The sequence below is a fragment of the Hippocampus guttulatus genome, chromosome 18 (genome assembly GCF_054856545.1).
Source record: "Hippocampus guttulatus isolate MCC_2025c chromosome 18, RoL_Hgut_1.0, whole genome shotgun sequence".
In the NCBI taxonomy this organism is placed as follows: Eukaryota; Metazoa; Chordata; class Actinopteri; order Syngnathiformes; family Syngnathidae; genus Hippocampus; species Hippocampus guttulatus.
Window position 1 is genome coordinate 8,851,084 of NC_141278.1, and position 26,923 is coordinate 8,878,006.

At 42.8% G+C, this 26,923-nt stretch overlaps 2 protein-coding genes across 2 annotated transcripts; both read left to right on the forward strand.

Moving 5' to 3' along the window:
- Positions 1 to 2,569: 2,569 nt before the first annotated feature.
- On the forward strand, positions 2,570 to 14,567 carry galnt4 (polypeptide N-acetylgalactosaminyltransferase 4). The gene is made up of 11 exons (XM_086136871.1): positions 2,570 to 3,212; positions 5,738 to 6,138; positions 7,032 to 7,201; positions 9,255 to 9,444; positions 9,638 to 9,823; positions 9,922 to 10,039; positions 10,129 to 10,305; positions 11,837 to 11,968; positions 12,085 to 12,195; positions 12,464 to 12,616; positions 12,703 to 14,567. The coding sequence occupies exons 2-11, from the start codon at positions 5,765 to 5,767 to the stop codon at positions 12,832 to 12,834; spliced, it is 1,743 nt and encodes a 580-aa protein (XP_085992997.1). The 5' UTR covers positions 2,570 to 3,212; positions 5,738 to 5,764; the 3' UTR covers positions 12,835 to 14,567.
- Positions 14,568 to 15,651: 1,084 nt separating this feature from the next.
- galnt12 (UDP-N-acetyl-alpha-D-galactosamine:polypeptide N-acetylgalactosaminyltransferase 12) lies at positions 15,652 to 25,108 on the forward strand. The gene is made up of 10 exons (XM_086137574.1): positions 15,652 to 16,166; positions 17,247 to 17,416; positions 18,011 to 18,200; positions 18,360 to 18,545; positions 19,159 to 19,276; positions 20,815 to 20,991; positions 21,421 to 21,552; positions 21,642 to 21,743; positions 22,151 to 22,300; positions 22,479 to 25,108. The coding sequence occupies exons 1-10, from the start codon at positions 15,826 to 15,828 to the stop codon at positions 22,611 to 22,613; spliced, it is 1,701 nt and encodes a 566-aa protein (XP_085993700.1). The 5' UTR covers positions 15,652 to 15,825; the 3' UTR covers positions 22,614 to 25,108.
- The last annotated feature ends 1,815 nt before the right edge of the window (positions 25,109 to 26,923 follow it).

Below are 26,923 nucleotides of genomic sequence, written 5' to 3' on the forward strand. Positions count from 1 at the left end.
TGGATTTGATCAATTTTTCTTCTTCTTTGCAGGCTATCATCCATCGCCATCTTGAGCTGAAGGTGCCCCGTTGGACCGGGCCGGGGGCTGCAACACAGGACACGGGTCGTGCCTTTCATCCCCTGCTCGTGTCTTGTGTTGCAGCCAGCGGCTCGGCCAGTCTGCATTGCTTCCAGTTACTTCTTTTGACATCATTTCGTAAAGTAAAAGGTGACCACGCTTAGATTTCGTTGAAACTCTTATATTTGCTCCAATTATTTTCCCCATAGGAAATCATGGAAAAAGAGTTAAATGGATTGCATACATTTCCCTCCAATCGGAATGGCGCTAAGCATCATCTCCTGGTGATGCCATGGCAAAATTCACAATATGGAAAAGCAAAACATGAGGACTAGCAAGGATAGTTTTGTTTGCCACGAATAGCTAGGTTGTGAAAGTCTCACTATTCCTCATTGTGACTGCAGTGTTCATGTTCCTGACAAGGTCAACAGTGACGAAGGCACCTCTGAAGTATTTTAAATGCTAAACCAGCCTTCAAATTTCATTGGAAGGACAAAGTTAGACATAAATGTTATACAAGAGTTAAAGTGAAGATGAAGTACAGTGTGACCCGCTCACCTTGGACTGTCACTCCGCTTTGGCTGAATGACTCCGCTTGTCGCTTTGGACAGCCATGGAAGAATTATGTACGGTGTTTTGTCTTTTTTATACTAAGGTAGGACACACACACACACACACAAATGCTTGACAATAGACAAAGCAGGCTAAATTCTGCGCCGAGAAATTGGGTGAGAGTGCCACCTGGAATTTTGGCTTTAATATTCAGCCCCCCCCAAAAACTGTTTAACATTGCAATGCAACATTTTCTGTCTATTCGGAATAGACTGACCCCAAAAAGTCTCAGGAAGGCACGTTTGAAAAAATGCAGGGAATATTTTGTGGCAGGTAATAGTTTTAAACTGTTTGCATATGTCTGATTTTTTTAACTTGATGTACTGCACTTTGTATGCAACTGTGGTTGATTTTAAAGTGCTCTAAAAATAAAATAGGAGGTGAAGAATGCTCCAAAACTCTGACGAACTCTACTTTGAAAACAACCGGGAGTGAACGCCAGTCTGCCATCACCATAGCAACACCCTGACCTGGCTTCATAATAAGGTGTTGGTCAACAAAGCCACTACATGGTGGTCTTGGCACCTTTGGTTCCCCAAATTTTTCTTACTGCTGTTATTTAGAACCATCAAATGAACACACAGCCCTTACATGACACCCAATGACAGCCTGAGCAATGACACAAGAGAAACAAGAGAGCTGTAAACTTGTGAAAGAACGCTTCAAGGCTTTCTTTGACACTCGACGCCTGGAGGAATGAGGTCAGCGCAGGGAGAGGGGAGGAAGAGGAGGGGAAGAAGAACGAGAAAATGAAAGAGGAGGTGAAAAAAAGAGGTTGGCGTGAGACCAAACAGTGCAGGTGTCCGCCTAACAACAACAGACCACGCCAGAGGAACTCAGTCCAGAATGAGCAGGATCTCGACTCTCCGGGGACGCAAAGCAAGCCGAGAATGGCAAACAAAACACACGCACGCACGAATCAAGGCTGTTCTTATGTGTGCGTTACGTTGTTAATTCCTGCCCCGCACAAAGCCATCCTTCAGTCTTCCTACAAACATCAAAACTAAAAGAAGCAACGTGACCTCACAATTGCGTAACAACGTGTGAGATGGTAAGACAAATACATTTCGTATTATGTTACCACTTGAAATTCTTTTTAAGATTTATGTATCAGAGAGAAAGGTACAAAGGTAAACTAGCTCATAAAAACACGCCTTGACAATAATAATGAAGAGATAACGATGATGCAATCCACTGGGAATTTGTGTATTTGCCATCAATGACGTCTAATTGAATAAAACTGAAAAATGATTTCCAATCAATGTGCCAAAGAAATCATCAGGTGTGCAGTGGGAAATAATCCAATTTCTAAAAAGTATTTAGTCCAGAAAATGGCCATCAATCTATGCTACCGTCGTATAGTGACAGGCAAAAATATTTTGATCTCTTCCACAATATGGCAGAGTCCATAATTAACTCATGTATCTACTTTTTTTGTTTTTACAATTTTGTTTTGGAGTATGCCTGAGATAGTTCTTTCTAATGTAATATATGTGCTCTGGTAAAAACAAACAAAAAAACGGTTGGGGAAACAAGGATCAACAACACCTGTTTGTTTAATTATTAGTTTCACGATTAGTACTGATTTATGACAAGTTGTCAAATGTCAGATGAGCTAACAGGTTAGCACCAAAGTTCTACGTCAAGCTGACGTGAAAGGAGGCTTCCTTTTCCGGAAGTGATGTTAAGGAAGTATTTTTGTTATTTTTTTCCCTGCCATTTTATGAAAAATTCACAAATCAGACTAAGAACAATTAATTGTTTGTTTTAAAATCATAGCTGACTTTTTCACCATACGACTCTTTAAAGGTCATAATTGTATCAATTAAAATTTAAAAAGGTACAACCAACGTGTAATTTATCGCATTGCATTCACTTGGGAAAGAAAGTCATGTGTCATTTATTTTGGGGCTTTTTATGGACGATATTTTGTAGTGTCTTTTTTTTAATGATTTGGGAAACTTTTTTTCTCGTTCAATTTGTGTTATTTTTGTTATTTTGTTCTAAAATAGATTTTTTTCCTAAATATTTTTTCAGTTTTTCTGAATATCTTTACACGATAATACTGTAAAAAACAGAACAAATAATGGAAAAGAAAATATATTCCATGAAATAGAAACAATTATCCTATACAACCGAAAAAATACTTTGATGAAGAGCTACAAAAAAATAGAATCAAAAAATAAACAAACAAAGGCTGAAAAAATACGAATAATAAATTTGATGTATTTTTTTTTCAATCACGTGAGTGTACACTTTCGTACGATTTACATTCTATTCGAAGCGAAAACAAGGCTTTAAAAAAAAAAGTCTTTAAAGTTATCTTATTTTGACAGACGATAGCGGAACTGCTTTGTATGGCGTTTTTTTATACGGACGCCGGCTATTACAGCGAGTAGCGTGGAGCGGCCGGAGGATGTAGGCGACGTCTGCTGACATCTGCACGCCAGCGGTTTCTTTCTCTGGGAGAGCGGAGGACGACAAACAACAACCGCGACGGCCTCGAAAGGACGCCCGGACTCATGTGACTGGTGGCCGAGGTAGGCGACGTCGACACGTTTGTCTTCTCGAAAAAATGCTTCGTGTCCTCCCTCCTCGAGCAGAGGAGCAGAGGTGGCAAAACTCTCACTGTCTTGAAGTAGAAAGTTATAAAAGAAAAAAAAAATACCCTGGTAAAAGTAGAAGTAGTGCTTCGAGTCGTGTACTTGACTAAAAGCTAAAAAGTATAGACTCTGAAATGTCCTGAAGTACAATAAAACTTATATATCTATATTTGTGTATTTGTATTTTTTTTAAATCTGGGAATTAAAAATGTACATTAAAACTAATTAGTTACATTATTACTTTTTTAAATTGACTGCCGTTTCCATTGAGAAGTACCGAAAAATTATTGGACACGAGCAAAGATCAAACATGTTTCTATATCTTTGCTAACATTAAAATGTTAGATACAAGGATAAAAGCTGACGAAAACAGAACACACAGATCAGATTCGACAGATAAACTGGTGGTTTTTTCAGCTGACATGACACACTGGCCGCAATTTTTTTCTTGCCGAACAAAGGTCACAGATCGGGAATATCTTGCATTTTCAAATCTGTTCAAGACCCTGTAAATGGAATTCAGACATTTATTTTGAAATACTCATCTTTGAACATAATCCCTGAAAATATGTAAAGAATAAAAACTATGTAGTAGTGAATTGTGGAGATTGCGTCAATCTGTATAATTGTCAAGCTTCTGAATTTTGGGGGTGGGGCTTTGGGAATGAGTTGCCCCTCCCCCAATATGTAAACAGATATATTTCAGCGTCTGTTTTTCACAGGGGCTCGATGAAGTCGCACCCATATTTTTAGTAAAATCTCACTTTGTCAATCAAAATCGAATCTATGGTTGGTTGACTTTACGTCTTTCTATTTGCGTTGTTTTCTTTTTACACAATTTCACCAAAAGTGTTCAGTCAAAAGTAACAAGCCTTTTTGACAAAGTAAGGAGTTGAAAATACAGTTTTCAAATGTCAGAATCTCGGCAGTATTTGCACATGGTTACTTCCCACTACTGAAAACTCTCAACTGCCGCGCTCCAGTGCTAATAAAGTGACTCCATTTGAGTTTGGATGAAGACGTCATTCGTTGTGTACATATCTTTTATTTACACTGTTATGTGTGTTAAACCAGGTGGCAGGAGTCTCAAAATAGATGTGAGATTTAATTTTTAAATACTGTTTTGCCGGGAGGAGCAAATGATTGGCTTTTTGATGTTGCTGCTTTGCTCTGCTCCGTGGCAAGCTGCTGGCCGCAACGAAGGCCCAATGAGGAAATGAGCCGTGTCCTTTATTAAAAGGCAGCACATGCAGTCGCACGCCAACTCGCAGCTGATAAATCTTGACTACAATAACTCCATGAGCAGCCTGCTACAACATGCGGAAACCACACCACGGTGAACGCATCGGTCAGGACCAAACATATAAACGGACAAACAGTGAAAGAGAACAAGAGCCTCCTGGATTTACTTATTGGCATGTTTATGAAATGCTTAAAAAAAAAATCTTTGAGCTACCGGCCTGGCTTTCTCTATCCAAACACATGCTTCTGTGTGTGACACCAGTGGGGGGAAAAAGGCCATGATATCACAGTGATTCATCGACAACCATTTTAATAAAACATTTTTGATAATTATACAGATATTTTTACGAAGTGTTTTCATCAGAGATGCAAGTCAACTTATTTAGATTATTTTTTGCACAAATTTGCCTTCATTTTTTTTTTAGAGCACATCAGGTTTTCTAAATAATAATATAAGGATGAGAACGATATATATATATATGTTTACTACTCGGTGTGTTAAAAAAGGACGGCAGCAAAGTGGACACTGTGCAACGTAATACAGTGTAACACATAATGGTTCAAAAACGCCACAAAAGTAGCCAGTTCCATGCCTGAAAATGGGAAAACACTAATGAGCAACTAGCAGCGGTTGTGGTATCTGCTCTACATCAAAGAAAAAAGAAAACCTTTTTTTAAAAAGTATTATTTTGGGAACATTCACCACTAATTGAAAGTGGGGAATGCTGGAGAGCGAGGGAAGGATTTAGACTGCATCTCAAGTTCTCAGTGGGGCTGGCAGCTATTGGATGTTGAAAGGTGTCACCAATCAAAGGGCCTTTTTGTCCTCTGGCATCTCCGTTTTGTAACCTCGAGATGCCTCAAGCTCCCTGGCGGGGGTCCAACATGGCTTTCTTCCTGTTTCCTCCAAATAATCTGCCAAGCACGTGATACAGTGGATGCCTTCACGGTATCAGAGATGCAAAGCTAAGGAGAAAAATGATAACAACGGCCATAGAAGGAACAAGAAGATGAATTTAAAGCTCACCACTTCATAATCATCACCCAATCCAAATTTTGGTTTTAATTGATTTTTTTTTTTTTTTGCCTCTTTGATAAACAGGAGAAAGAAAATGAGAATTTCTCAAAATGTTGAAAAAGTGGCCTGACTGTAGGTGTCCTGGAAACCAATCATATTCGCTCAATATGTCACCCCTCAAAACTTGGGCTGTCTCCCGCAGGATTTCCTCTCCCCGGAGCTGGCTGCCATGAGGGGCCGCTGCTCGCACAAACTGGGTGTGCTGGCCAAGGCGTTCTTCCTGCTGTGGCTGTTGTGGCTGGGGTATCTCCTCCTTGTCCTCTCCCCCTCCTCCTCCTCGTCATCCTCCGGCGACACGCTGGAGCTGGAGCGTCGGAAACTCGACGTGGCCGAGCGGGACGTGGGGAACCTGGCCAAGCCCCTTTACGCCAAGCCGGCGGCCGACGGCAACGCCCCGGGGGAGTGGGGCCGCACGGCGGGCCTCAAACTGAGCCCGGAGGAGAAGGCACAGGCGGAGGACAGCGTGGAGCGCTACGCCATCAATATTTTTGTCAGCGACAAGATTTCCCTCCACAGACATATCAGAGACAACAGGATGCCCGAGTGAGTGGGAAGGTTTTTCAGCTGATTTCAATGCATTGATTTTGAACAAAATGAACAATTTGGTGGGAGCCAGGGGTGATAAATCCCGAAAGTAAAAACCGTGACAGACGTCAAACTCCGGTCCTCGAGGGGCCACTATCCTGCATGTTTTAAATGTTTCCCTCCTCCAACATATCATCTACCCCACCCCCCACCAAAAAATACTGTTGAATTTGTGGTATTTTCTCATCACAACCGATATAACCTTCCAACCCATAAAAAATTTCAACTAATCCTTTAGATCAGGGGTGTCAAACTCATTTTTGGCGCGGGCCCCAGTTTAGTTACCGTTTCACTTGGGGGGCCGTTATGACTGAAACCATATAAAGAAGTCAAGAATAACTGTTGATTTCACTATTGTTTAAGTTACTATCATGAGGGGTTTGGTCACAAGAAATATGAGAATAAAAAATTTTGGTCGACATTTTAGAAAGGATCATGGAAGTTGACATGTTGGAGCTGCTTTGGCGGGCCACATAAAATAATATGGCGGGCCAGATCTGGCCCCGGGGCCTTGAGTTTGACAATAGTGCTTTAGATGGTTGAATCATAACGCAAACATGTACATTCCATTTGATCCTATTCAATAGTCTTTGAGTTGAACTTGATTTTCAGGTATTACCATGTGACCAAAACAAGAACTGAGTTGCGTTTGATAAGAAAGATTTTATCCCTTTTGTTGTTCTGGGATGTTTTTTGCGAGCTCTGCCGTGGTATGCTGCTCTGTACCACCTTCTTTACGACCGCACCTAATGGCTGCCATCTGGATGCAGAATGAGACGGCGTGCAAATAACATTTTGTAATTTCCCCCCTCGGCAACCCCCTGAAAAAAATAATAAACATGTGTCATCAGATGCCGCAAAAAACAATTTGACTACCGCCGTTTGCCCACCACCTCTGTCATCATCGCCTTCTACAACGAGGCCTGGTCCACGCTGCTCAGGACCGTCCACAGCGTTCTGGAGAGCACACCCGACATCTTGCTCAAGGAGGTGATCCTCATCGATGACTACAGTGACAGAGGTGGGAGGAAAATTGGCATAAAAAGTATCCATAAGCCATATAAATGCACGCTCCAAGTGTATTTGCTTTGTGCTAAAAATAAAACCTGCCATTTCGCCGCCCGTTGAATTCTGAACAAAAATCAAGAGGGGCATTTGTGAATGCAAATGAATTCCAAATGTGATTTCGACAAGGAAAAAAAAAATGAAATCAAGACGTGTTGACATGTTGGTATATGGTTTAGAGGTAAGATCTAAAGCCCGAGCCCGACCCAACCCGACCGGCCGAAAATGTCAATCATTGCTTCGGGTGGGGCCGGGCTTCTCTCTCGCTGACTTTTTAAAAATAAATATCACTGTGACATTGCTACCCAAACATCACAGTGCGCGGAGGCGTTTCGAGGCCGTGCATAGTTTTGGGCACGAGAGACCGTGGTTCGCAAAAAAACACAAGTCACCTCATCACAACACGTATTGTACTAAACTCTTGCAATGACAATTCAATGAACTCCTTTCTGTCTTTGTCTATTATCCACCCGTCATTGTTCTCCTTTTCTCTCTGCTTCTCTCTTTTAACTCATTCACTCCCAAAGACGTTTTTAAACGTCTTTTCAGACTTGGTCCAGAATTGGCTGCACTGAATGAGTTAAAAGTGCCGCGCTAGATTCTTAAGGACGTACTGCTGCTGTGGTTAATGGCCCTATTTCAACCCGTCAAAATGACGGACAGCCTTAAATTTTTCTCGTCAACTCTTAAAAAAAATCCGTCAATGATGGGAAATTGTCGGTTAATGTACCTTCTGCAGAAACAGAAATATAAAAGATGTAAATGTTTATACAGTCTTGTTTAACTTTAAGTCACCCCTCCTCCTCCCGAGTCCTCACAAATAAAATATGAAATTTCGGGTTTGCTTCGGGCTCGGGCCTGCAAATGAAGTTAATTGGTCGGGCTCGGGCCGGGTCGGGCTTTAATACCCGCGGGCCGGGTCGGGCTGGATTTTTTGGCCCGATCTTACCTCTAATGTGGTTAGTCATCTCCATCCATTAAAATATTGTCTAATTATTATGCTACCGTAATATTTGTACACTCAGTGCTCAGTTGGATGTAAAATATTGGCATGGATAGCGACATATAATGAAATATTGATGAATTGTAGCATATCCAATACACATCAAACCGATGCTGATCTGCATATAAATATACTCACATATTACATATGTTCGTCGGAAACCCAAAATGTTGAAAGAGCCATATTGGACCAAAATAAACAAAAACCAAATATGTCTGGAGCCGCAAAAAAATAAAAAGCCTTATAATGAAGGCAACACATGCTGTATGTATTTAAATGAGCTATATTAGCCTGCTATCAACATGACTACCGGTAAGTTGGCTACAAATACACAACGAGCATTCGTGATTAAACGTTTTTTTTTTCCCCTGCAGTTCATCCTGTAGAGGAGGGGTGCCCAAACCTTTTTGACGGAAGATCTACTTTTCGAACAACCAACCTCTGCGATCGACCCGTTACCGCATACGCGCGCATACTCACACACTTACACACGCATGCTGTCATGAGCGACAGCCATCACTTTCGCAGCGTGCTAACTGTCGTAGCTCACATGTACCATTTAAAAATGCTTCTCTTGGCCGCCCAGATTCCCATTCTTAGCAAGTACCCTCGATGAATTGTACAAGAAAGGCAGCTGTTTTTTTTTTTTTTACAACAGCCCCCTGACTGGCATCCCGCCCTGCTAATAGAAACGTGTGTCGCAGGATATGACGCAAATATTCTTTGATGAAATGTTGACATTTAATATTTATTCGACACATTTTTACAGCATCGGAAAACGTAAATGTTTGTGTCATGTTTGTCCTCTGACATAAATCATATTAAAACAAAAAAAAATAATTTTTTCCATATATAGTTTTTCCATTTTCAAAATTTTTGAAAAAGCTCTAGGGAGCCACTGGGGGGGGGGCACTAAAGAGCTGCATGCGGCTCGAGAGCCGCGTGTTGCCGACCATCGGTCTATAAGTAACCTTTGTTTCATGTTTGGCTTTGTTTTTTTTTCAAGGTTACCTAAAAACCCAGCTGGCCGAATACCTCAGTCAACTGCAGCGCGTTCGTCTCATCCGCACCATCAAGCGCGAGGGCCTCGTCCGGGCCCGTCTCATCGGCGCCAGCTACTCCACCGGCGACGTGCTCACTTTCCTGGATTGCCACTGCGAGTGCGTACCCGGTTGGATCGAGCCCCTGCTGGAGAGGTGTGTCCACGTATCCCATTGGACGACTTCAAATGCCGTCTATAGCCAATTCATCGTTACAGCAAGCAGCAGATAGTCAACAAGTCTCTTTTTTAACGCACTCTCAATTTGTGAACTTAATAGGGATGTCACGAAAACAGATTTGAATCGGCAAATCGGTTCTGGCCTCACCTGTGGTTTGCTGTTTTTCAAGGATCGAGCAGAACCCTCACACCATCGTGTGTCCCGTCATCGATACCATCGACTGGAACACCTTTGAGTTCTACATGCAGCCGGAGGAGCCCATGATCGGGGGCTTTGACTGGAGGCTCACTTTCCAGTGGCACGCCGTGCCCGAGCGGGAACGCCAGCGCCGCAAGTCACGCATCGAACCTCTGAGGTGACTTTTGTTCGTGTGATGTAGTCTTAACTTGGCTCGCTGGTATCTCAACGCGCCGGTGTGCTTCGAACCATCGCCATGACTCTTGTCCTTGCTAGGTCCCCGACGATGGCGGGTGGCTTGTTTGCAGTCAGCAAGGCCTACTTTGAGCAACTGGGCACCTACGACACGGGCATGGAAGTGTGGGGCGGAGAGAACCTGGAGCTCTCCTTTCGGGTCAGCGCCGCCTCCCGACCGGCGCGACAGCCGATTGCCGTGCGGTCGGAGTTAGTTTCTCAAGGCTCTGGCGTGTGCGTCATCCTCAGGTGTGGCAGTGCGGCGGCAGCCTGGAGATCCACCCCTGCTCTCACGTGGGCCACGTGTTCCCCAAGAAGGCTCCGTACGCTCGGCCTAACTTCCTGCAGAACACGGTGCGGGCCGCCGAGGTGTGGATGGACGACTACAAGCAGCACTTCTACAAAAGGAACCCGCCCGCAAAAAAGGTGCGCAACCACCAACACGAACGAAGCCAGAAAAGGCTCAAATGGGGGAAGACCACCCTGAACTCTCTGGCGGACCGCCGGACACATTATTTTACACTAAGTGGGAATTTTCCCCTTTCTAGAAGACGATGAGCTCACAAAGAATGACTTTGTTGGCTTAAACGATTTGCACAGCGGCCGATTATAACCGGGTCAATGGACGAGTAATGCTAATGCTAAAAATAAAGCTAACTCAATTGGCTTTCTAGAGCACTTTAAAAGCAACAGCCGCCCAAACAAAGCGCTGTACTTGAATAACATTCATTCATTCATTCATTCTCCGAACCGCTTAATCCTCACTAGGGTCGCGGGGGGTGCAGGAGCCTATCCCAGCCGTCTTCGGGCAGTAGGCGGGGGACACCCTGAACCGGTTGCCAGCCAATCGCAGGGCACACAGAGACGAACAACCACGCGCACTCACACTCACACCTAGGGACAATTTAGTGAGTTCAATCAGCCTGCCATGCATGTCTTTGGAACGTGGGAGGAAACCGGAGTACCCGGAGAAAAACCCACGCAGGCCCGGGGAGAACATGCAAACTCCACACAGGGAGGCCGGAGCTGGAATTGAACCCGGTACCTCTGCACTGTGAAGTCGACGTGCTAACCACTGGACTACCGGGCCGCACTTGAATAACAATAAATAACAATTCCTAAATAATAAACAGAGAGGCCATTTTGAGATGTGAAAACAAATGGCAGAATCTTAACGCAAACTCTCAAGCACACAGGCAGTTAGTGACGTGCTCCCTCTTACGTGTTCCAGTTAAAAGGTGAACAAAGAAAAGAAATCCAAACAGATAAAAGAACATTTTAAAATAAAATCATAATGAATCAATCAATTATACAGTTGTAAAAGTATCAAATAACTAGCGGTAAAAGTTAAAAATAAAAAGCTATAAGAATGAAATAATGACAATTAAATCATAAAATAACAAATAAAAGAATATCCTTGACTGTTCGTGGTATTAATAATTGCATAAAAAATTATGCAATAGTAAATAGATATATCTATATATATATATATATAGATATAGATAGATATTATTTAAAAGCATTCACTTACTTTGACATCCAAAAACCAAAACATTAGCAGGAGATTCCAAGTCATTCATTCCTACATTTGGCCGACATGACAAGTCATACTTTGGACATTAAGGGTGGGCTATTTTTTGCTTTACCAATTTTAGTCAGTCACCACTTCCTCATTCCCGCAGTGTGCAAGTACACAAAAAAGGGCGCCGTTCGTCAAAAGCAAACAAGATAACCGGTGCTCCATTTCAAGTGTGTGTGTGTGTGCGCAAAATGTTGACACTGTGAGCAACTGGCAGGTGGCAGCTCCGCACCTTTTCAAACACGTCTATATTGGATATTTACACATGCTCATCGCACCAGTTGCTCAAAGTACACTTGAACTTCACTTCAGCTAAAATGCATCACAAAGGAATTGTTGTTTACGATGATGATGATGCTGATATTTTGGACCTGACAGGAGAACTACGGCGACATTTCAGAGCGCCTCCAGCTCCGAGAGCGGCTGCAGTGTAAGTCTTTCCAATGGTACCTGACGAACATTTACCCGGACCTGCACGTACCCGAAGACAGGGAGGGCTGGCACGGAGCTGTGAGTAGCCCCGCCCATAAATTTCACCCATATGGAATTTGTTCCTGTGAAATGTGTCGGAATTAGCTTGCCCAGATCACAATTTTGATATATATTTTTTTGGTCCTCCGATGAAGGTGCGCAGCTCGGGAATCCACTCGGAATGTCTGGACTACAACGCCCCGGATAACAATCCCACCGACTCGTACCTCTCGCTGTTCGGCTGTCACGGTCAAGGAGGCAACCAGGTGATGCTCATTTTTTACCTTCGCCAAGGCCACAAGATATCTTTTGGATTTTGATAAAGTGATTGGGCCAGTTAACTGGATTGACAGCTAGCAAATGGGGCCATTTAAAAAAATAAATCATTACATTTTAGTCACTTATGTTGTTATTGTATATTTTTGTACATTCAACATAAAACAACTTTGGTTTGAACAGGTACACAGTATTTCAATGTACAAATTTGTATGGTGGAACTAAATTCTCCGGCATTTGCTTGCCTCTGTATCTCAGTACTTTGAGTACACGTCCCGCAAGGAAATCCGATTCAACTCTGTGACGGAGCTGTGCGCCGAGGTGCCCGAGGGCCAGACGGCCATCGGCATGAGGCAGTGCCCCGGCGACCGCGATGCCACGCCGGCGTCAGTCATGTGGGACTTTAGAGACGTAAGCGCTGGGCCTCCTCTCATTATTGTCCATCTCTCTCTTGATCTCCCATCCCACCTTGTTTGGTTTTGTTTCCCTCCCACCAGGACAAAAGCATCTACCATCCCCAGTCGAACAAGTGCATCACGGCCTACCGCACCCCAGAGGGCCGCGCCGATGTCCAGATGAGGCCCTGTGACCCACTTGATCAAAACCAGCACTGGAAGTTTGAGTGGTAGATGCCGGAGGGTGAAGCAGCTTCCTCTCTCTCTCTCTCTCTCTCGACTATCGAGGGAAATAAGAGGATTCCCTCCTGTTTAGTGATGTTGTTTTTTTTCTGCCCCCGTGTGCTGCAGCGATGGAAAATGCTGACATTCAGCCGCTGCGTAGCATAGAAGTGCCTCTGGAAAACTGACAAGCTCACAAAGTGCTCGCCTGCACTTATCCAAACCAGCAGAGGGGGCCACCTGTGTGTATTTCAAAATACCCCCGTTACTTCCAGTGTTGCCACTGAGAAACCGTTTTGTCCGTCCATCCACACATCAATTTTCTGATCCGCTTTTCCTCACAAGCTGGAGCCTATCCTGGCTTTCTTCAGGCAGTAGGCGGGGGACACTGAACTGGTTGCCAACCAATCGCAGGGCACACATGGACGAACAGCCATTCGTGCTCACACCCACATCTTGGGACAATTTAGAGTGTTCCATTAACCTCCCATGCCTATTTTTGGAATGCGGGAGGCAAAAGGAGTACCCGTAGAAAACCCACGCAGACACGGGGAGAACATGCAAACTCCACACAGGAAGGCCGCAGCCGGAATCTAACCCTACACTTCTGCACTGTGAGGCCGATGTGCTAATCAGTTGACCACCGGGGCTGCCTGTTTTATCCGTGAATAGCAAAAAAAAACACATAAAATAGACACCTATTGTAAATGCCTTGTGAAAAGCTAATGTCAGTCATTTTTAAACCTCCCCCTTAAAACAATGTATTGAAAACCCCCCACCAATTTATATATATATATATATATATATATAGTGATGTATGTGTGTGTGTGTGTGTGTGTGTATATATATATATATATACACACACACACACACACACACACACACACATACTGTATATAGGCGGCCCGGTAGTCCAGTGGTTAGCACGTCGCCTTCACAGTGCAGAGGTACCGGGTTCAATTCCTGCTCCAGCCTCCCTGTGTGGAGTTTGCATGTTCTCCCCGGGCCTGCATGGGTTTTCTCTGGGTGCTCCGGTTTCCTCCCACTTTCCAAAAACATGCATGGCAGGCTGATTGAACACACTAAATTGTCTCTAGGTGTGAGTGTGAGCGCGCATGGTTGTTCGTCTCTGTGTGCCCTGCGATTGGCTGGCAACCGGTTCAGGGTGTCCCCCGCCTATTGCCCGAAGACGGCTGGGATAGGCTCCAGCACCCCCCGCGACCCTAGTGAGGATTAAGCGGTTCGGAAAATGGATGGATATATATATATATATATATTTTTTTTTTATGTTGAAAAAATACTGAAGTGGTAAAGGCAGCTATTTCCTGACATCACATGAGTGGGAGCAAAAACATTCGCGTACTGACCATTCCACATTTTTAACACTAATAAGTGCAATTTCTTTCCTGGGAGAATGACCCAGACTGAATCTCTGTGCCTTTTTGAAAGGGTGCCAGCTTCTGAGATTTCATGCCTTTTCAATGTGATTAACGACAACATGACTGTTGGATGACTTAAGTCGCTGTTTGACTTAAAACTCGACTCTGTTGGACGTTATCATGTCTGACTATACTTGAAGTAGATATTAAAAAAAAAAAAGGAAAAATGACAGGTGGCTTTTGTTTTGTCTCTGGAATATTGTCGTCGATTTCGAGGGACAACCTTGATGTAAGCACTCTTGAAACTACTGATGCAATGCAGGGATTACTTGATTTGAAGGGAAGGAATTAAAAACTTTTAATGATTGCAAATGTCTTCTTTGATACTCGGGTCAACTTTGCAAATGCGAGAACGCCCCCTGGCGGAAAACAAACGAGATGTCACATTGATTATACTGTATTTGTAGTTTCTTACTCTTATTACCACTAATACTTATTCCTGGCCGGGTGGAATATTTATTAGTTATATACAACTACACATTACACTGCCATTAAAAAATAATTTAGCATGAAACGTGATGATCTCTCTCTCTCTATTTATATATATATATATATATATATATATATATATATATATAAAATGCTAAAATACAATATTTTACAAATACGAAGCTACTATTGTAATATTTACCCAAATTGAGGCAAATTATTCTAACCCATAAAAGCTTGAAAACAAATTAATAAGTATTTACCAATAATTAAACTACAACGAGGTCATATTATAGACACCAAATCTAATAAAATTAATTTAAGGTCAGTTCAATTTTGAAATACACACAGAATTGAAGTATTAAAAATTGAAAAAAAAACGAAAGCGAATTTAATAGTTGAGAGATGTTTTGAAAGGGGAAACGTTTACAAAACGACGGAAATCAGTATTTGGGCTTTTTACAGGATGTTTCAAAATAAGCCCAAAACAGAAATCAATACAATATGCAAGTAAAGACATCAACAAAGGGAGATATAAATAAAATGTGGTATTTTATCGATACACCATCTGTCAAATTCAAAGCGGTTATTGTAAGAGTTGGTCGGAGGGAATTATTCCTCTTTTAGTCCTCGAGTAACCGGATTAACGCGTGAAAAGTAAATAAAGATCATTTTATGATCAATGGATATAATTAAAATAGCAAACAATTTTTATTACGGAAGAAAAACATTGTTTTAAACGAGTCTTTTATTTCGAAATATAGGCGGAAACGAAGCTAGTCTAAAACGACACTGTCTAGTTTCTGCGTCCTTTGACTAAATCTCTCGCCAAAGTTAGAATTGACCTCGATTGAGTCGTTCACTCGGGCTAAATAACCAACCTAGGTAACTAATCCGAGTAAATAAATAATCCCTGTCGACTAATCCATTTATATTCGTCTCTTGGTTCGAATGAATGGAACCATGTCGTGTGAGGAGTGGAGCAAGGAGGAGTAAAAGGGCTGTCAATGGAACTGCAATTAGTGCCTTGGCGGCGAGCCAAGTAATTCCAGTCCCTCAAGCGAATGTAGATCCCGAGTCTTATAGCCAGACCGGCGAACGCCTCGCTCGGTTGAAGCCGGGAGGAAGCCACGACATGGCCGTCTATCAGCGGAAGCGACTCAAACTTTTCTTCGGCGGCGCTGCCTTCTTGGCCTTTCTTTTCGTCTACTTGCGAGGTATCCCCGAAGAACTCGACCTTCTCGCCGCCACTAAAGAGCCTCGCGAGGCGCACGAGCCGGACCCGAGGAGACCGGTGTACGAGAAACCCCCGTTGGACCCGCACGCCCCCGGTGCACTGGGCAAACCCGTAAAGTTGACGCTGAACGCAGAGGAGAAGCGAAGGATGGAAGAGAGCATCTCCAAGCATAAACTCAACATCTACGTCAGTGATATGATCTCACTGCATCGACGCCTGCCTGAAAGGTGGAACCCGCTGTGAGTACAGTATGTCATCCAGCAAACAACGCGCGGAGAGATTGAGAATTTCTCAATTCAACTCAACACAACTTTCACAGAAGCTACACCTGTAACAAACCGTGTCACAGATCACACGACATAAATTTAAAAAAAATTAAATTATAATACAATGGAACTTAACAAATCGCCAAAACAATGCCGAGTGTCAAAAGCCTTTTCGATGCTGAAAGTCAAGCATGCACTCTTGTGCAATCTGCTAGTAACCTTGCCCATCCTGAGAGTCAGGTACTTGCACCCCAACATTTCTATTGCGGGAATGTTGCCACTCAAGCATCTACATCCACATGCTGGGAGTCATGTGTTCACATGAAAACATATTTTGTTTGTGTCAATGCCAAACGTCAAGCAATCACACCGACACTTGTCACACTTACACGTCTTTCTTTGTCTTGTCTGAATACTGAATCTTGCATTCACATGACAACTTGCTTTGTGTGCGTGCCATTAACTTTCTCAATGCTGAGAGTCCGCCAGTCATTCTAAAACTTTCGATTGTTTAATTGCTGCAACTCCAGTACTTGCACAATGCACGGCAATGTGCCATTAATCTTGCCAGTGCTCAAAGTCAAGCATTCAACATTTTTTTTTTCCCATTTTCCTCTTGTTCGAATGCTGGGAGTCAATTTTGCGCCCCCCCCCCCAATACTGTAAATAAATAAATAATTTGTGGATGTGATGGTGAAACATGCCCAGAGAGTTGAACACCGTTTTTTTTTGTATGGACTTCCCTTTTTATGAATGTTGAGAGTCAAGTGCCACTAAAGTCAAACATTTAAGTAAAAACTCCTCCACTTCCCTAGCTGTTTGAATGCTGAGTGTCAATCATTCCAACTTTAAAAAAATAAAATAAAATAAGAATGTTGCTGTGCACTACAAATATGAAAGACGAGAGTCAAGCATTTGTACAATACGAACATCCATATTTGGTCGGGTTATATCAACGATACACAATGATGTTTTTTTTGTTGGGTTTTTTTTGTTGTTGTTTTGTCTCTTAGCTGACATTTACGTCTAACCGCAACTGTTATGCCATTGCAGCTGCCGTGACGTGCGTTACGACTACCGCTCCCTGCCGACCACATCGGTGGTGATAGCCGTCTACAACGAAGCCTGGTCCACCCTGCTCAGGACGGTCCACAGCGTCCTGGAGACGTCACCCGACATCCTGCTCAAGGAGCTGATCCTCGTTGACGACTACAGTGACCAAGGTGAAACAGCCACCCGTCGTACGCTCGTTCCCAAGCTCTGAAAAGTCTTCACAACCCTTGTTTCGATCACGTCATTTGACAAAATTCCAGACTAATTGCCTGACATCCGCCTCAACCTGTTGTGCAAGCTCAACAGTAAAGCTGAAGCAATTACCAAGGTGTTTAAAAAAAAAAAAAAGTCGCATGACTGCGTTATGACCGTTTTTTTTTTCACTCGCATGCCATCACAGGTGTGTTGGTGCGTTGGTTCCGTTGCAGTTGACAAAATGAAAATGCACGGTTGGAGGTGCAGTGAACATTGCAAAAGAGTTTAGATTTGGAAAAGTAATCTAATTGCGATGTTTTTTTTCTCTTGATATTGCGATTACTTTTTTTTCAATGTCCCCTTCCCGTGTAGTTTTTTTTCACAAATACAAACTCTAAATTCATCTGCATTACATTCAATTGTCTACTGCAGTCAGAGTTGTCAAGCAACTAAACCCTTTGACTCGCAATCTTTAATGCGTTTAGTAAGACAGTAAATCATAAAGCAGATGACAACATGAATGTGAACGAGAGGTGCAACGACTTTCTTGAACCTGTTTATTCCTGAAGCCCACTTGAAGGAGCCTTTGGAGAAGTACCTGTCCGGCTTGCGGAAGGTGCGTCTGATCCGTGCCACCAAGCGGGAGGGCCTGGTGCGAGCCCGCCTGTTGGGGGCGTCGTTCAGCACTGGCGACGTACTGACTTTCCTGGATTGCCACTGCGAGTGCCACGAAGGCTGGTTGGAACCTCTTCTCCAAAGGTACTGGACACTATTCACCGGCGTTATTTTATTTATTTATTTTGTTTGCTTATGAATCCATGTATAGTATTCTGTCACTTTTTTTTTTTCCGAAATCAAGTCGTGCGTTATCAACTGGAAATTTTGGGAAACAAACCCTCATGCATCCGCACCCTCCAGGATCAAGGAGGAGCCGACAGCCGTGGTTTGTCCCATCGTCGACTCCATCAACTGGGACACTTTTGAATATTTGGGCAACGCGGGCGCCCCTCAAATTGGCGGCTTCGACTGGAACATGGTCTTCAGGTGGAACAGTATCCCAGATCATGAGATGAAACGGCGCAGGTCACCCATCGATGTCATCAGGTACTTTTGCCCCTTCCCAAAAAAAAGGCAGAAATGCCATCCTGGGCGGCTGACTCAATTGTTACATTCAGAGATCCAATTAAAAATGGCAGAAATTTTCATGCAGTAACCCTGCAAAATGAATGACTTTCACTCAGAGCTCCTGTAAAACGTATTTTATCCAGAGACCCTGTCAAATGCACACCACTTTCACCCTAAGAACCTAATGACCACATCTCTCACACTGAGATCCTGCAACGTGATTGCCTTTTTCACATCGCAATCATTTCAAATGACTGCGTCTTTCACACTGAGACCCTGAGAAATTACTTTACTTTTAATGCAGCGATCCTGTAAAATGGCAGCCTCTTTCAAACGGAAACCCTCCAAAAAACGACCGGCCCTTTCACAGAGATCTGCAAAATAACTGTCAGCATTTTCCTTGACTCCTGATTTCAAATTCAGTTTTTAGTGAAAACAAACAAAAAAAAAACACAGGGGCAATTGAATACATGGCACACTATAAGGAGGTGAAAACCCAAACACAGATGACGTGTCCCTCAGTGATGAAAATAAATTTGACATGTCTGCTTGAACGTGAATCACATCAAAGGTAATTTCCCCCTTTTTTCAGGTCTCCCACGATGGCCGGCGGTTTGTTTGTTGTCAGCAAGAGCTATTTCGCCTACTTGGGCACGTATGACATCGGCATGGAGGTGTGGGGAGGAGAGAATCTGGAAATCTCCTTCCGGGTAAGAAAACAATTCACATTGTCTCAACTAATTTGAACAAAAACACATGACAAAAAAAACCCTGTTGTTTGTGTCTGCGCGTGTGTGTGTGTGTGTGTTTTGAAATAAGGAAACTAGCGCAGTAATTGTTAAAGGGATTGAGTAATTACACATTAGCAATTGCTGGAGCATGTGAAAGCTGAAATGAAAAAAACAAACAAAAAAAACAAGAACGCAACATCAAGTGGGGTGATTTTTGAATGATGTGGAATAATATTGAGCTTGAAAATGATGACCAGAGTGGGCATGAGCCCACAAGTTGCTTCATGTTGCAATTCATTTACTCTCAATTTGAAAAAAATAAAAAATAAAAAATACTGTTTCGGTCACTAATGTCCAACATGAAACGCAAAGGCCACTTAGTGGCAGAAAAATGTCATCAACACAAACAAATGACTGAATGTGTCACACTCTTTTTAACCAGATTATATTTTTCTAACTTCAAATAACTTTATAAATACAGTGGTACCTCTACTTACGAACGTCTCTTCATACGAAATTTTCTAGTTACGAAACGTCTCAACAGGGAAATATTTCCTCTTGTTACGAGAGAAATTTTCAAGATACGAAAGGTAAAAATACAGTCTGGGCTGCAACTCGCAGGTCCGACTCTCCTGAACGCAACATACTTATAGCTGCTCTGCCATTGGCATTGACCGACCATCATCCTGGCACCCCATTGGCTAAGAGGGACCTCTACCATACGCCTCTCGGGCCATGAGATGTTCCGATAGTTTTACGTAAATGTGAATCACCCAGAAAAAGTGTTCACCAATCGGGCGATCGCTCACTATGCTGATGGTTGCCTTGGACATTTTGGAAGGATTGTTAAAGGCCGACAAAAGCAAACGTCCTTGGATCAGTTTTTTACAAAACGCCAGGAAAAAAAAAACTTCTGAAAGAGTGCATGAAATAAAGAGGGCAAAAAATAATGAGCATACAGTTCATAGGTTTCTTTACTCTAGTCTTTGTTTTTTTACATTATGCACAATTCTCATTTATTGCGCAATAATCAAATTGTAACATGCATTTGTTACATATTTTGATGCATTTTTATGCTTTAGGGAACATTTATGTCTGAATTTTTGGGGGGAGGCTTGGAATGGATTAGGGCATTTACATGGAAAACAGGTCTCTACTTCCAAAATTTCCTGGTTAAGAAATTTCTTCTGGAACCAATTAATTTCGAAAGTAGAATAACTATAAAAAAAATACTATACCAGCGAACTAAAATATACAACCATTTGTTGTAGGTAAACATCTTTGTGCACTTTTGTTAACAAGTCTAAAAAATATATACAGTAGAGAGAGAGTACATTTAGAACAAATCTAAATTGCGTGAGTCATTTGTGATTAATCGCGAGTTAACTGGAAATCGTGCGAATATGATTCATGTCCTTCAGGTGAGCTGGAGCAGAACACTATTTTTGTTCCTGGTGAAAACGATTTGCGTTTTGTGTTGCGAGCGCGGTAATGGAACCCGCTTTGTTTACTTTCAGATCTGGCAGTGCGGCGGCAGCCTGGAGATCCACCCGTGCTCTCACGTGGGCCACGTCTACCCCAAGTCCGCTCCATACTCGCGCAAGACGGCGCTGGCCAACAGTGTGCGCACCGTCGAAGTTTGGATGGACCACCAAAAGGAATTTTACTACAACCGCAACCGCCTTGCCCGAAAGGTGAGTCGGTTGCTAGCCGACATCACCCGGTGCCGCCCGCATCACCGGATGTCATTTGTCAGTCCGCCGGGGCGTCGGCCGTGTAATCAACCTTGCGCGGCGAGGATCAAGTGACGCTTGCGCACCTCCTGTGCCAAGCCACGGTCAACAATCGGATGTTTGATGTTTTTGAGAGCTAGAAAGCTCCAGTTCAGTTTGCGAGGGTGGCATCAGTCAGCAAACGCACCACCTCTTTCACACCGACATTTTGCAAAATGACCCCATTCGCTGTCACATTCTCCACTTTTCACACTGAGGTACTCCCAAATGACTTTCACACAGAGGACATGAAACATGGATGACCTTTAAACACAGAGAAGCTTACAAAATTAATTTTAAGAGATCCCGCATAACGAATGCCTTCCAACACGAGCACTCGTTGTGTTTCAGGAAAATTTTGGAGATGTGTCGGAACGCCGTCAACTGCGGGAGAAGCTGGGCTGCAAAAACTTCCAGTGGTACCTGGACAATATTTACCCTGAGTTCTATGTCCCCAGAGATCGGCCGGGATTTTTCGGAAATGTGAGAAATGTCCTTCACTTAAAAAAAAAAAATTATTACGTCTAATTATTTTGGGGGAAAAAATTTGAATTTTTGTGTTTCTTTTTTAGCTGAAAAGTGAGGGAAAGCCTGGTTTTTGTTTGGACTACAACACTGGAAGCAAGAACAAAAGAGTGATTATGTATCATTGCCATGGAATGGGCAATAATCAGGTTGGCAAAAAACACAAAGGGGATTTTTTTTTAAATTTACATTTAAAAAATCTTTTGGATTTCCTTTTCTTCCATTTCCTGCATTTATTTAGATTTTCTTTTGGTCATTTTTTCCCCTTTTTCTTTCTTTATCCTTTTTCTTTTTAGTGTTGTTACTTCCTTTTTGTTCTTTTTTAAATGTTTTTATTTATTTGGGATGTTTCTATGGGGGGGGTGGTCCTTTTCTCTCCTTCCTCCTTTTCCTGTCTCTTCTTATTTTTCCTAAAAAATACATAGGGAGACGATCTAAAAAAAAAAAAAAGCAAATTAAATTGCCATGAGATTTGAATGGTTCAGCCCTAGCTTGAAATGTCTTGACGAGCGGTTTACTCGGCTGCGGACACTCATACAAAGTTGCTGTGCCGCAGTTCTTCGAGTACTCGTCGGACGGCGCCCTCCATTACAGCATGGGCACCACCTGCTTGGAAGGTGACAACATCAGCACCTACCTGACGGTGCGGCCGTGCGCCGATCCCACCAAGCCCGTACTCGCGCAGCAAAAGTTCGATCTCAGGGAGGTATGTACCGGGGTGCGGCATCTTCGCTTTTCACATGTCTGCGGTGGATGGAATGTTATAGGTCACATGAAGGGTTGAAAACATTTTTTTCCCCTCAAAATCTGACATTTGAACAGGGCTGTGTAGAATTTCTTTCCAGCGCACGAGTGGAGTCAAATGTCTTGTGGTCGCTTTGTAGGACGGCAGCCTGCTGCACGTGAACAGCCTGAAGTGCGTGGAAGCACTCGACCAGACGGATGACGATATTCCCGCACCGTCCCTGCGGCCGTGCTCAGGTAGCCCGCGCCAGAAGTGGACTTTTCTCTACATGTGACGCTACAGTTCAAATTCACCTTTTGCTACATCACATCTTTTGGGTTGTTTTTTTCAATTTTTATTTTTTTAATTTTTTTTTTCATGAGTGCAGCTAGATTTTATGGACCATGGCCGGTTGGTTGGGACCAGTGCTTTCTGAATCCACAAGGCTGCTTTTTTTTTTTTTTAAAGCAGCCTTGTGGATTTTGGCGGGGTTTTTTTCTCATGAAAAGGAGGCTCGATGTAGAGTATTTATAGTTCATCCTGTAGATGGCGCCCAAGCTCCATCCTTTGACTCCCATTGGACAAACTGGGGATCAGCCGGAGGAATGTTTACACTGAAAGGGAAAATGGGTTTTTTTCCCACCTTGAGCTTTTGTGGCATGAGGCTTCAAAAGACTAAAAAAAAGAAATATTTTAAAACATTTTTTAATCTCTTTTTAAGCCTTTCTCTAATTTTTTTGATGTTTTTTTTACTTGGCTTTTTTCCTTCTTTTTCTTTGCTGTGTTTGCTGAATTTGACTCTTTTATTCTGTGGTTTGTATGTTTATATATATATATATATATACTGTAGTGGCGGCCCGGTAGTCCAGTGGTTAGCACGTCGACTTCACAGTGCAGAGGTACCGGGTTCAATTCCAGCTCCGGCCTCCCTGTGTGGAGTTTGCATGTTCTCCCCGGGCCTGCGTGGGTTTTCTCCGGGTACTCCGGTTTCCTCCCACATTCCAAAAACATGCATGGCAGGCTGATTGATCACTTTAAATTGTCCCGAGGTGTGAGTGAGGGTGTGCATGGTTGTTCGTCTCTGTGTGCCCTGCGATTGGCTGGCTACCAATTCGGGGTGTCCCCCGCCTACTGCCCGAAGACAGCTGGGATAGGCTCCGGCGCCCCCGCGACCCTAGTGAGGATGAAGCGGTTCGGACGATGGATGAATGAATGAATATATACTGTATATAAAACATTCCCCCCAGTCCTTTTATGTTTTACTTTGGTTCCTATTTTCTTTTACTTTTTTCTTTCACATTCTTTTTCTTCTTTTAGTTTTCCCTATTAAAAAAAACGTTACTTTTTTCCTTCATTTTTGTGTTTTTAGTTTTCTTTTTTTCTTCGTGTTTTGCTGCTCAAATGTTTCTTCTTTTGTCTATTGTTTGTTTTAATTTTATTCTCATTTTAATTTTGCTTTATTTCCTTTTTTTTTTAATTATCCCGCTATTCCCCCATTCTGTTATACGTTGTTTTTAAATCGTTTCATATGCATTTTTTTTTTTTTTTTTTACATTTTTCTTGTATGTTTTTTTTTGTTCCCCACCACCATTTTCACAAAAGTAATATTTATGGTGTCATACACAATTGAGAATTCAGGGGCGTCAAACTCATTTTTTTTCCGCCCACATGGGTTCCCCAACGGGCCTTTTGTGACTGTGAAACCATAAAAATTTTGAATGGTTTCATTATATTATTACACAGACAAAAAAAAAAAGATGGACAACAAGTTTTGAAATCTGCATTTAAGTAAAATATTATCAACTCATTCAATGTCAGCCATTTTCAAAGCAGCGTTCCCCATCGCTAACAATTTTAGCAGAATTTGGACTCCTCATGAAACTTTTTTTTCCTGTTCTTTAGTAAACAGCGCCAGTGCATAACTTGGTTCTCCAAAAACACCAATCCCAAAAAGTGGGGAAAATTAATTTTGTGACAAAAAAAAAAAAGCTACATGTGGAGCATCTGAAGCTGTGGTCACTCATGCAACTGGACACCCTGAGGCTACGCCGCCGGTCCCGCTCTGAAAGGGGGCCGACGGCGTCTTTGGTGTGCCACAACAGCAGATGGCAGCCTGATAGATATTTTTCACGCTCCTCCCTCCCTCAAAAAATATTTCAACATGGCCTCCTTTAGTACGAGATTTTATGTTTACAATGCATCCATTTTTGGGGCGACGCTATCCATGGAGATAACTGAGAGGAGGCTTATGGAAGGAGTTTCGATGACTTTCTCATCGGCATCATCATCTCAAGTCTTGGAGGAACTCGCATATGTTGCACTTTGCTATTTTTGATGCAATTGATTGTGAATGTTAAGTCTGCAGAGGCGGTCAGATTAATCATGGCAGCAGAAATGTTTGACCCATGAAGCACTGAAATAATGTTCGATTTCCAGTGTAATTGCTCAGCAGAAAAAGATGAAATGCCAGGTAGGCAACTTCCTGCAAGAAGATTAAAGTGACGTTATACATTTATTTTTTTTTTTACATATTATACGACTACTATATATACTAGATGCTACCTTTTTGGTTGTTAAAAAAAAATTACAAATGATAAATAATTGCTGGACTATATCATATCAAGAACAATGGTGGCCTTCAGTGTTAACTGTAAGAAGAAAAATCGATTGAATGTGTTTTGGTACCTGATATCTGGTGTATGCAGTATATCAACCTGTATGCGTGGCTTGTAGTACAGCAAGTTCAAATGGGAGATCGCAATTAAAAAAGTGTCATTGTTTCAAAATGTAGCCTATATCGTCACCCTTCCTTCAATTCCGCCCAAGATGGCGCCGTTCGGCTGCTCCCAATGAGTAACCAGCCATTCATCCCCTCTCCTTGGCAGCCCCTTTTCTTTTAATCTTTTGGGCGCATCCATGTGAAACGCATTGAAAAAAAAAATAACATGTCGGGATTCTGTCAGCACGCCGCAGAAAGGCCTCACTTGTGATGCGGGGTGGCAGAACACACCGCGCCCGTCTCCCATAGCACATATGTGTCTTTAATGATAATGCAAAACAAGGCTCCCCCATGGGTTGAGTCTTTGGAAATGCTCAGGCTTCAGTTGTCAGGGCGACACACACACACAGACCGACACACAGCGACTGGGCCATTTCTCCACTGCATGTCGCTTCATTTTATGTAATCCCCAATACCCAGAGCAGTTCAGGAGCTGCGGCTGCATACATCAGATGACACACTTTCACTTCCACGAGGGAGCTTGGAGAATGCGCGCTTCCAAATATGCCAATCTCAGATTCCCACCAACAACGTGGTGCTTCTTCAGATCAACGTTGGCCTACAAGCTACTATGGACGTTTACCAGAACGGCACCATCGCGTGTGAATGCGATGATCTTGGGAGACGGTGTCCGAAGACATCAAAATAAGATATTGATTTATTTACAGGATGTGCAACCTCCCCGCAAAACAAACCAAAAAACAACTCAGTGATGCCCCCCGCCCTCCCATACAAATCTCAGAAATGACATGATCTTATTGGCATCCAACCAAGAGGCTGGTAAAATGGACGTTACAAAGCGGTCATAAAGCATCATGCTAACAAGAGGTTAGCAACGATTTCATAGAACAACATGCTACTTATTAAAGAAATGAAGCTGTCTTCATACTAGCATCCTCTGCTTTTTCTCACCATTCCGCAAGACACTCACCCGCACACTGCATCTTTTCTACAGCGGGTAACTCCACAAGGGGGCGCAAATTCCCCATGCGAACACCCGTGATTTCTCGGTGGCATTTTTTTTGTAAATTTCATGGGTACAGGTACTTTGTCGCCCACACTGGAAATACCAGAAACTGACAGTGCCTTCTTGCCTCCCTCAACTTTGGCTAAATAAAAAACTCTCATACGATTGTGACATAATCACATAAATATGACATCTTAATTTGAAACAAGTCAAGGACCTGCGTGGCCGACAGAATGTAATTCCGTGTGAATTACTTCTCCATGCTCTCATATGCCTCTTAAAATGCAAGTTCTGTATACCGACAAAGTCTATAACTATGCCAGTGTGCATTATTAATGTTAAAAAAAACATATTGGCCATTCCTTACTTTTTTTTATGATGCTATCAGTGCTGTCACGGTGTTTCCTAAATGATCGTTTGCGGTTATGTTTTCCTGTTCCGTTCTGTTTACGGGGTTGTCTCCCAATGTCTCGCCAGTTTCACTGCAATCTTAAATCATTTCAGTATCCCCTGATGTTTTGATGATACTCTACTGACTATTTGTGCTTTTATGGTTCTTCCCTGATGCCATTTTGTCTTCTTTTGAAAATCTTACCATGCATGACGTTTCCCCAGATAATTCCTGGCTGTCTTCTTCACACCTTCTCCCAGGTGCCATCAACAGGATCTCTCACCTTGAAACGCCCTGAATTCACCATGCTAAATACTTTCACTCCTGCATTTGCCAAATTGAATTCCATCCTCTCTCTCGAGAGTCACCCCCCCCCCCCCCCCCCCCAAAACACGTCTTGGTGTAGCGGTGCAGGTCAAATGCTTGTCTGAGTGTGCGAATTAAACGGCTCATCACTCCGCCAAGGCC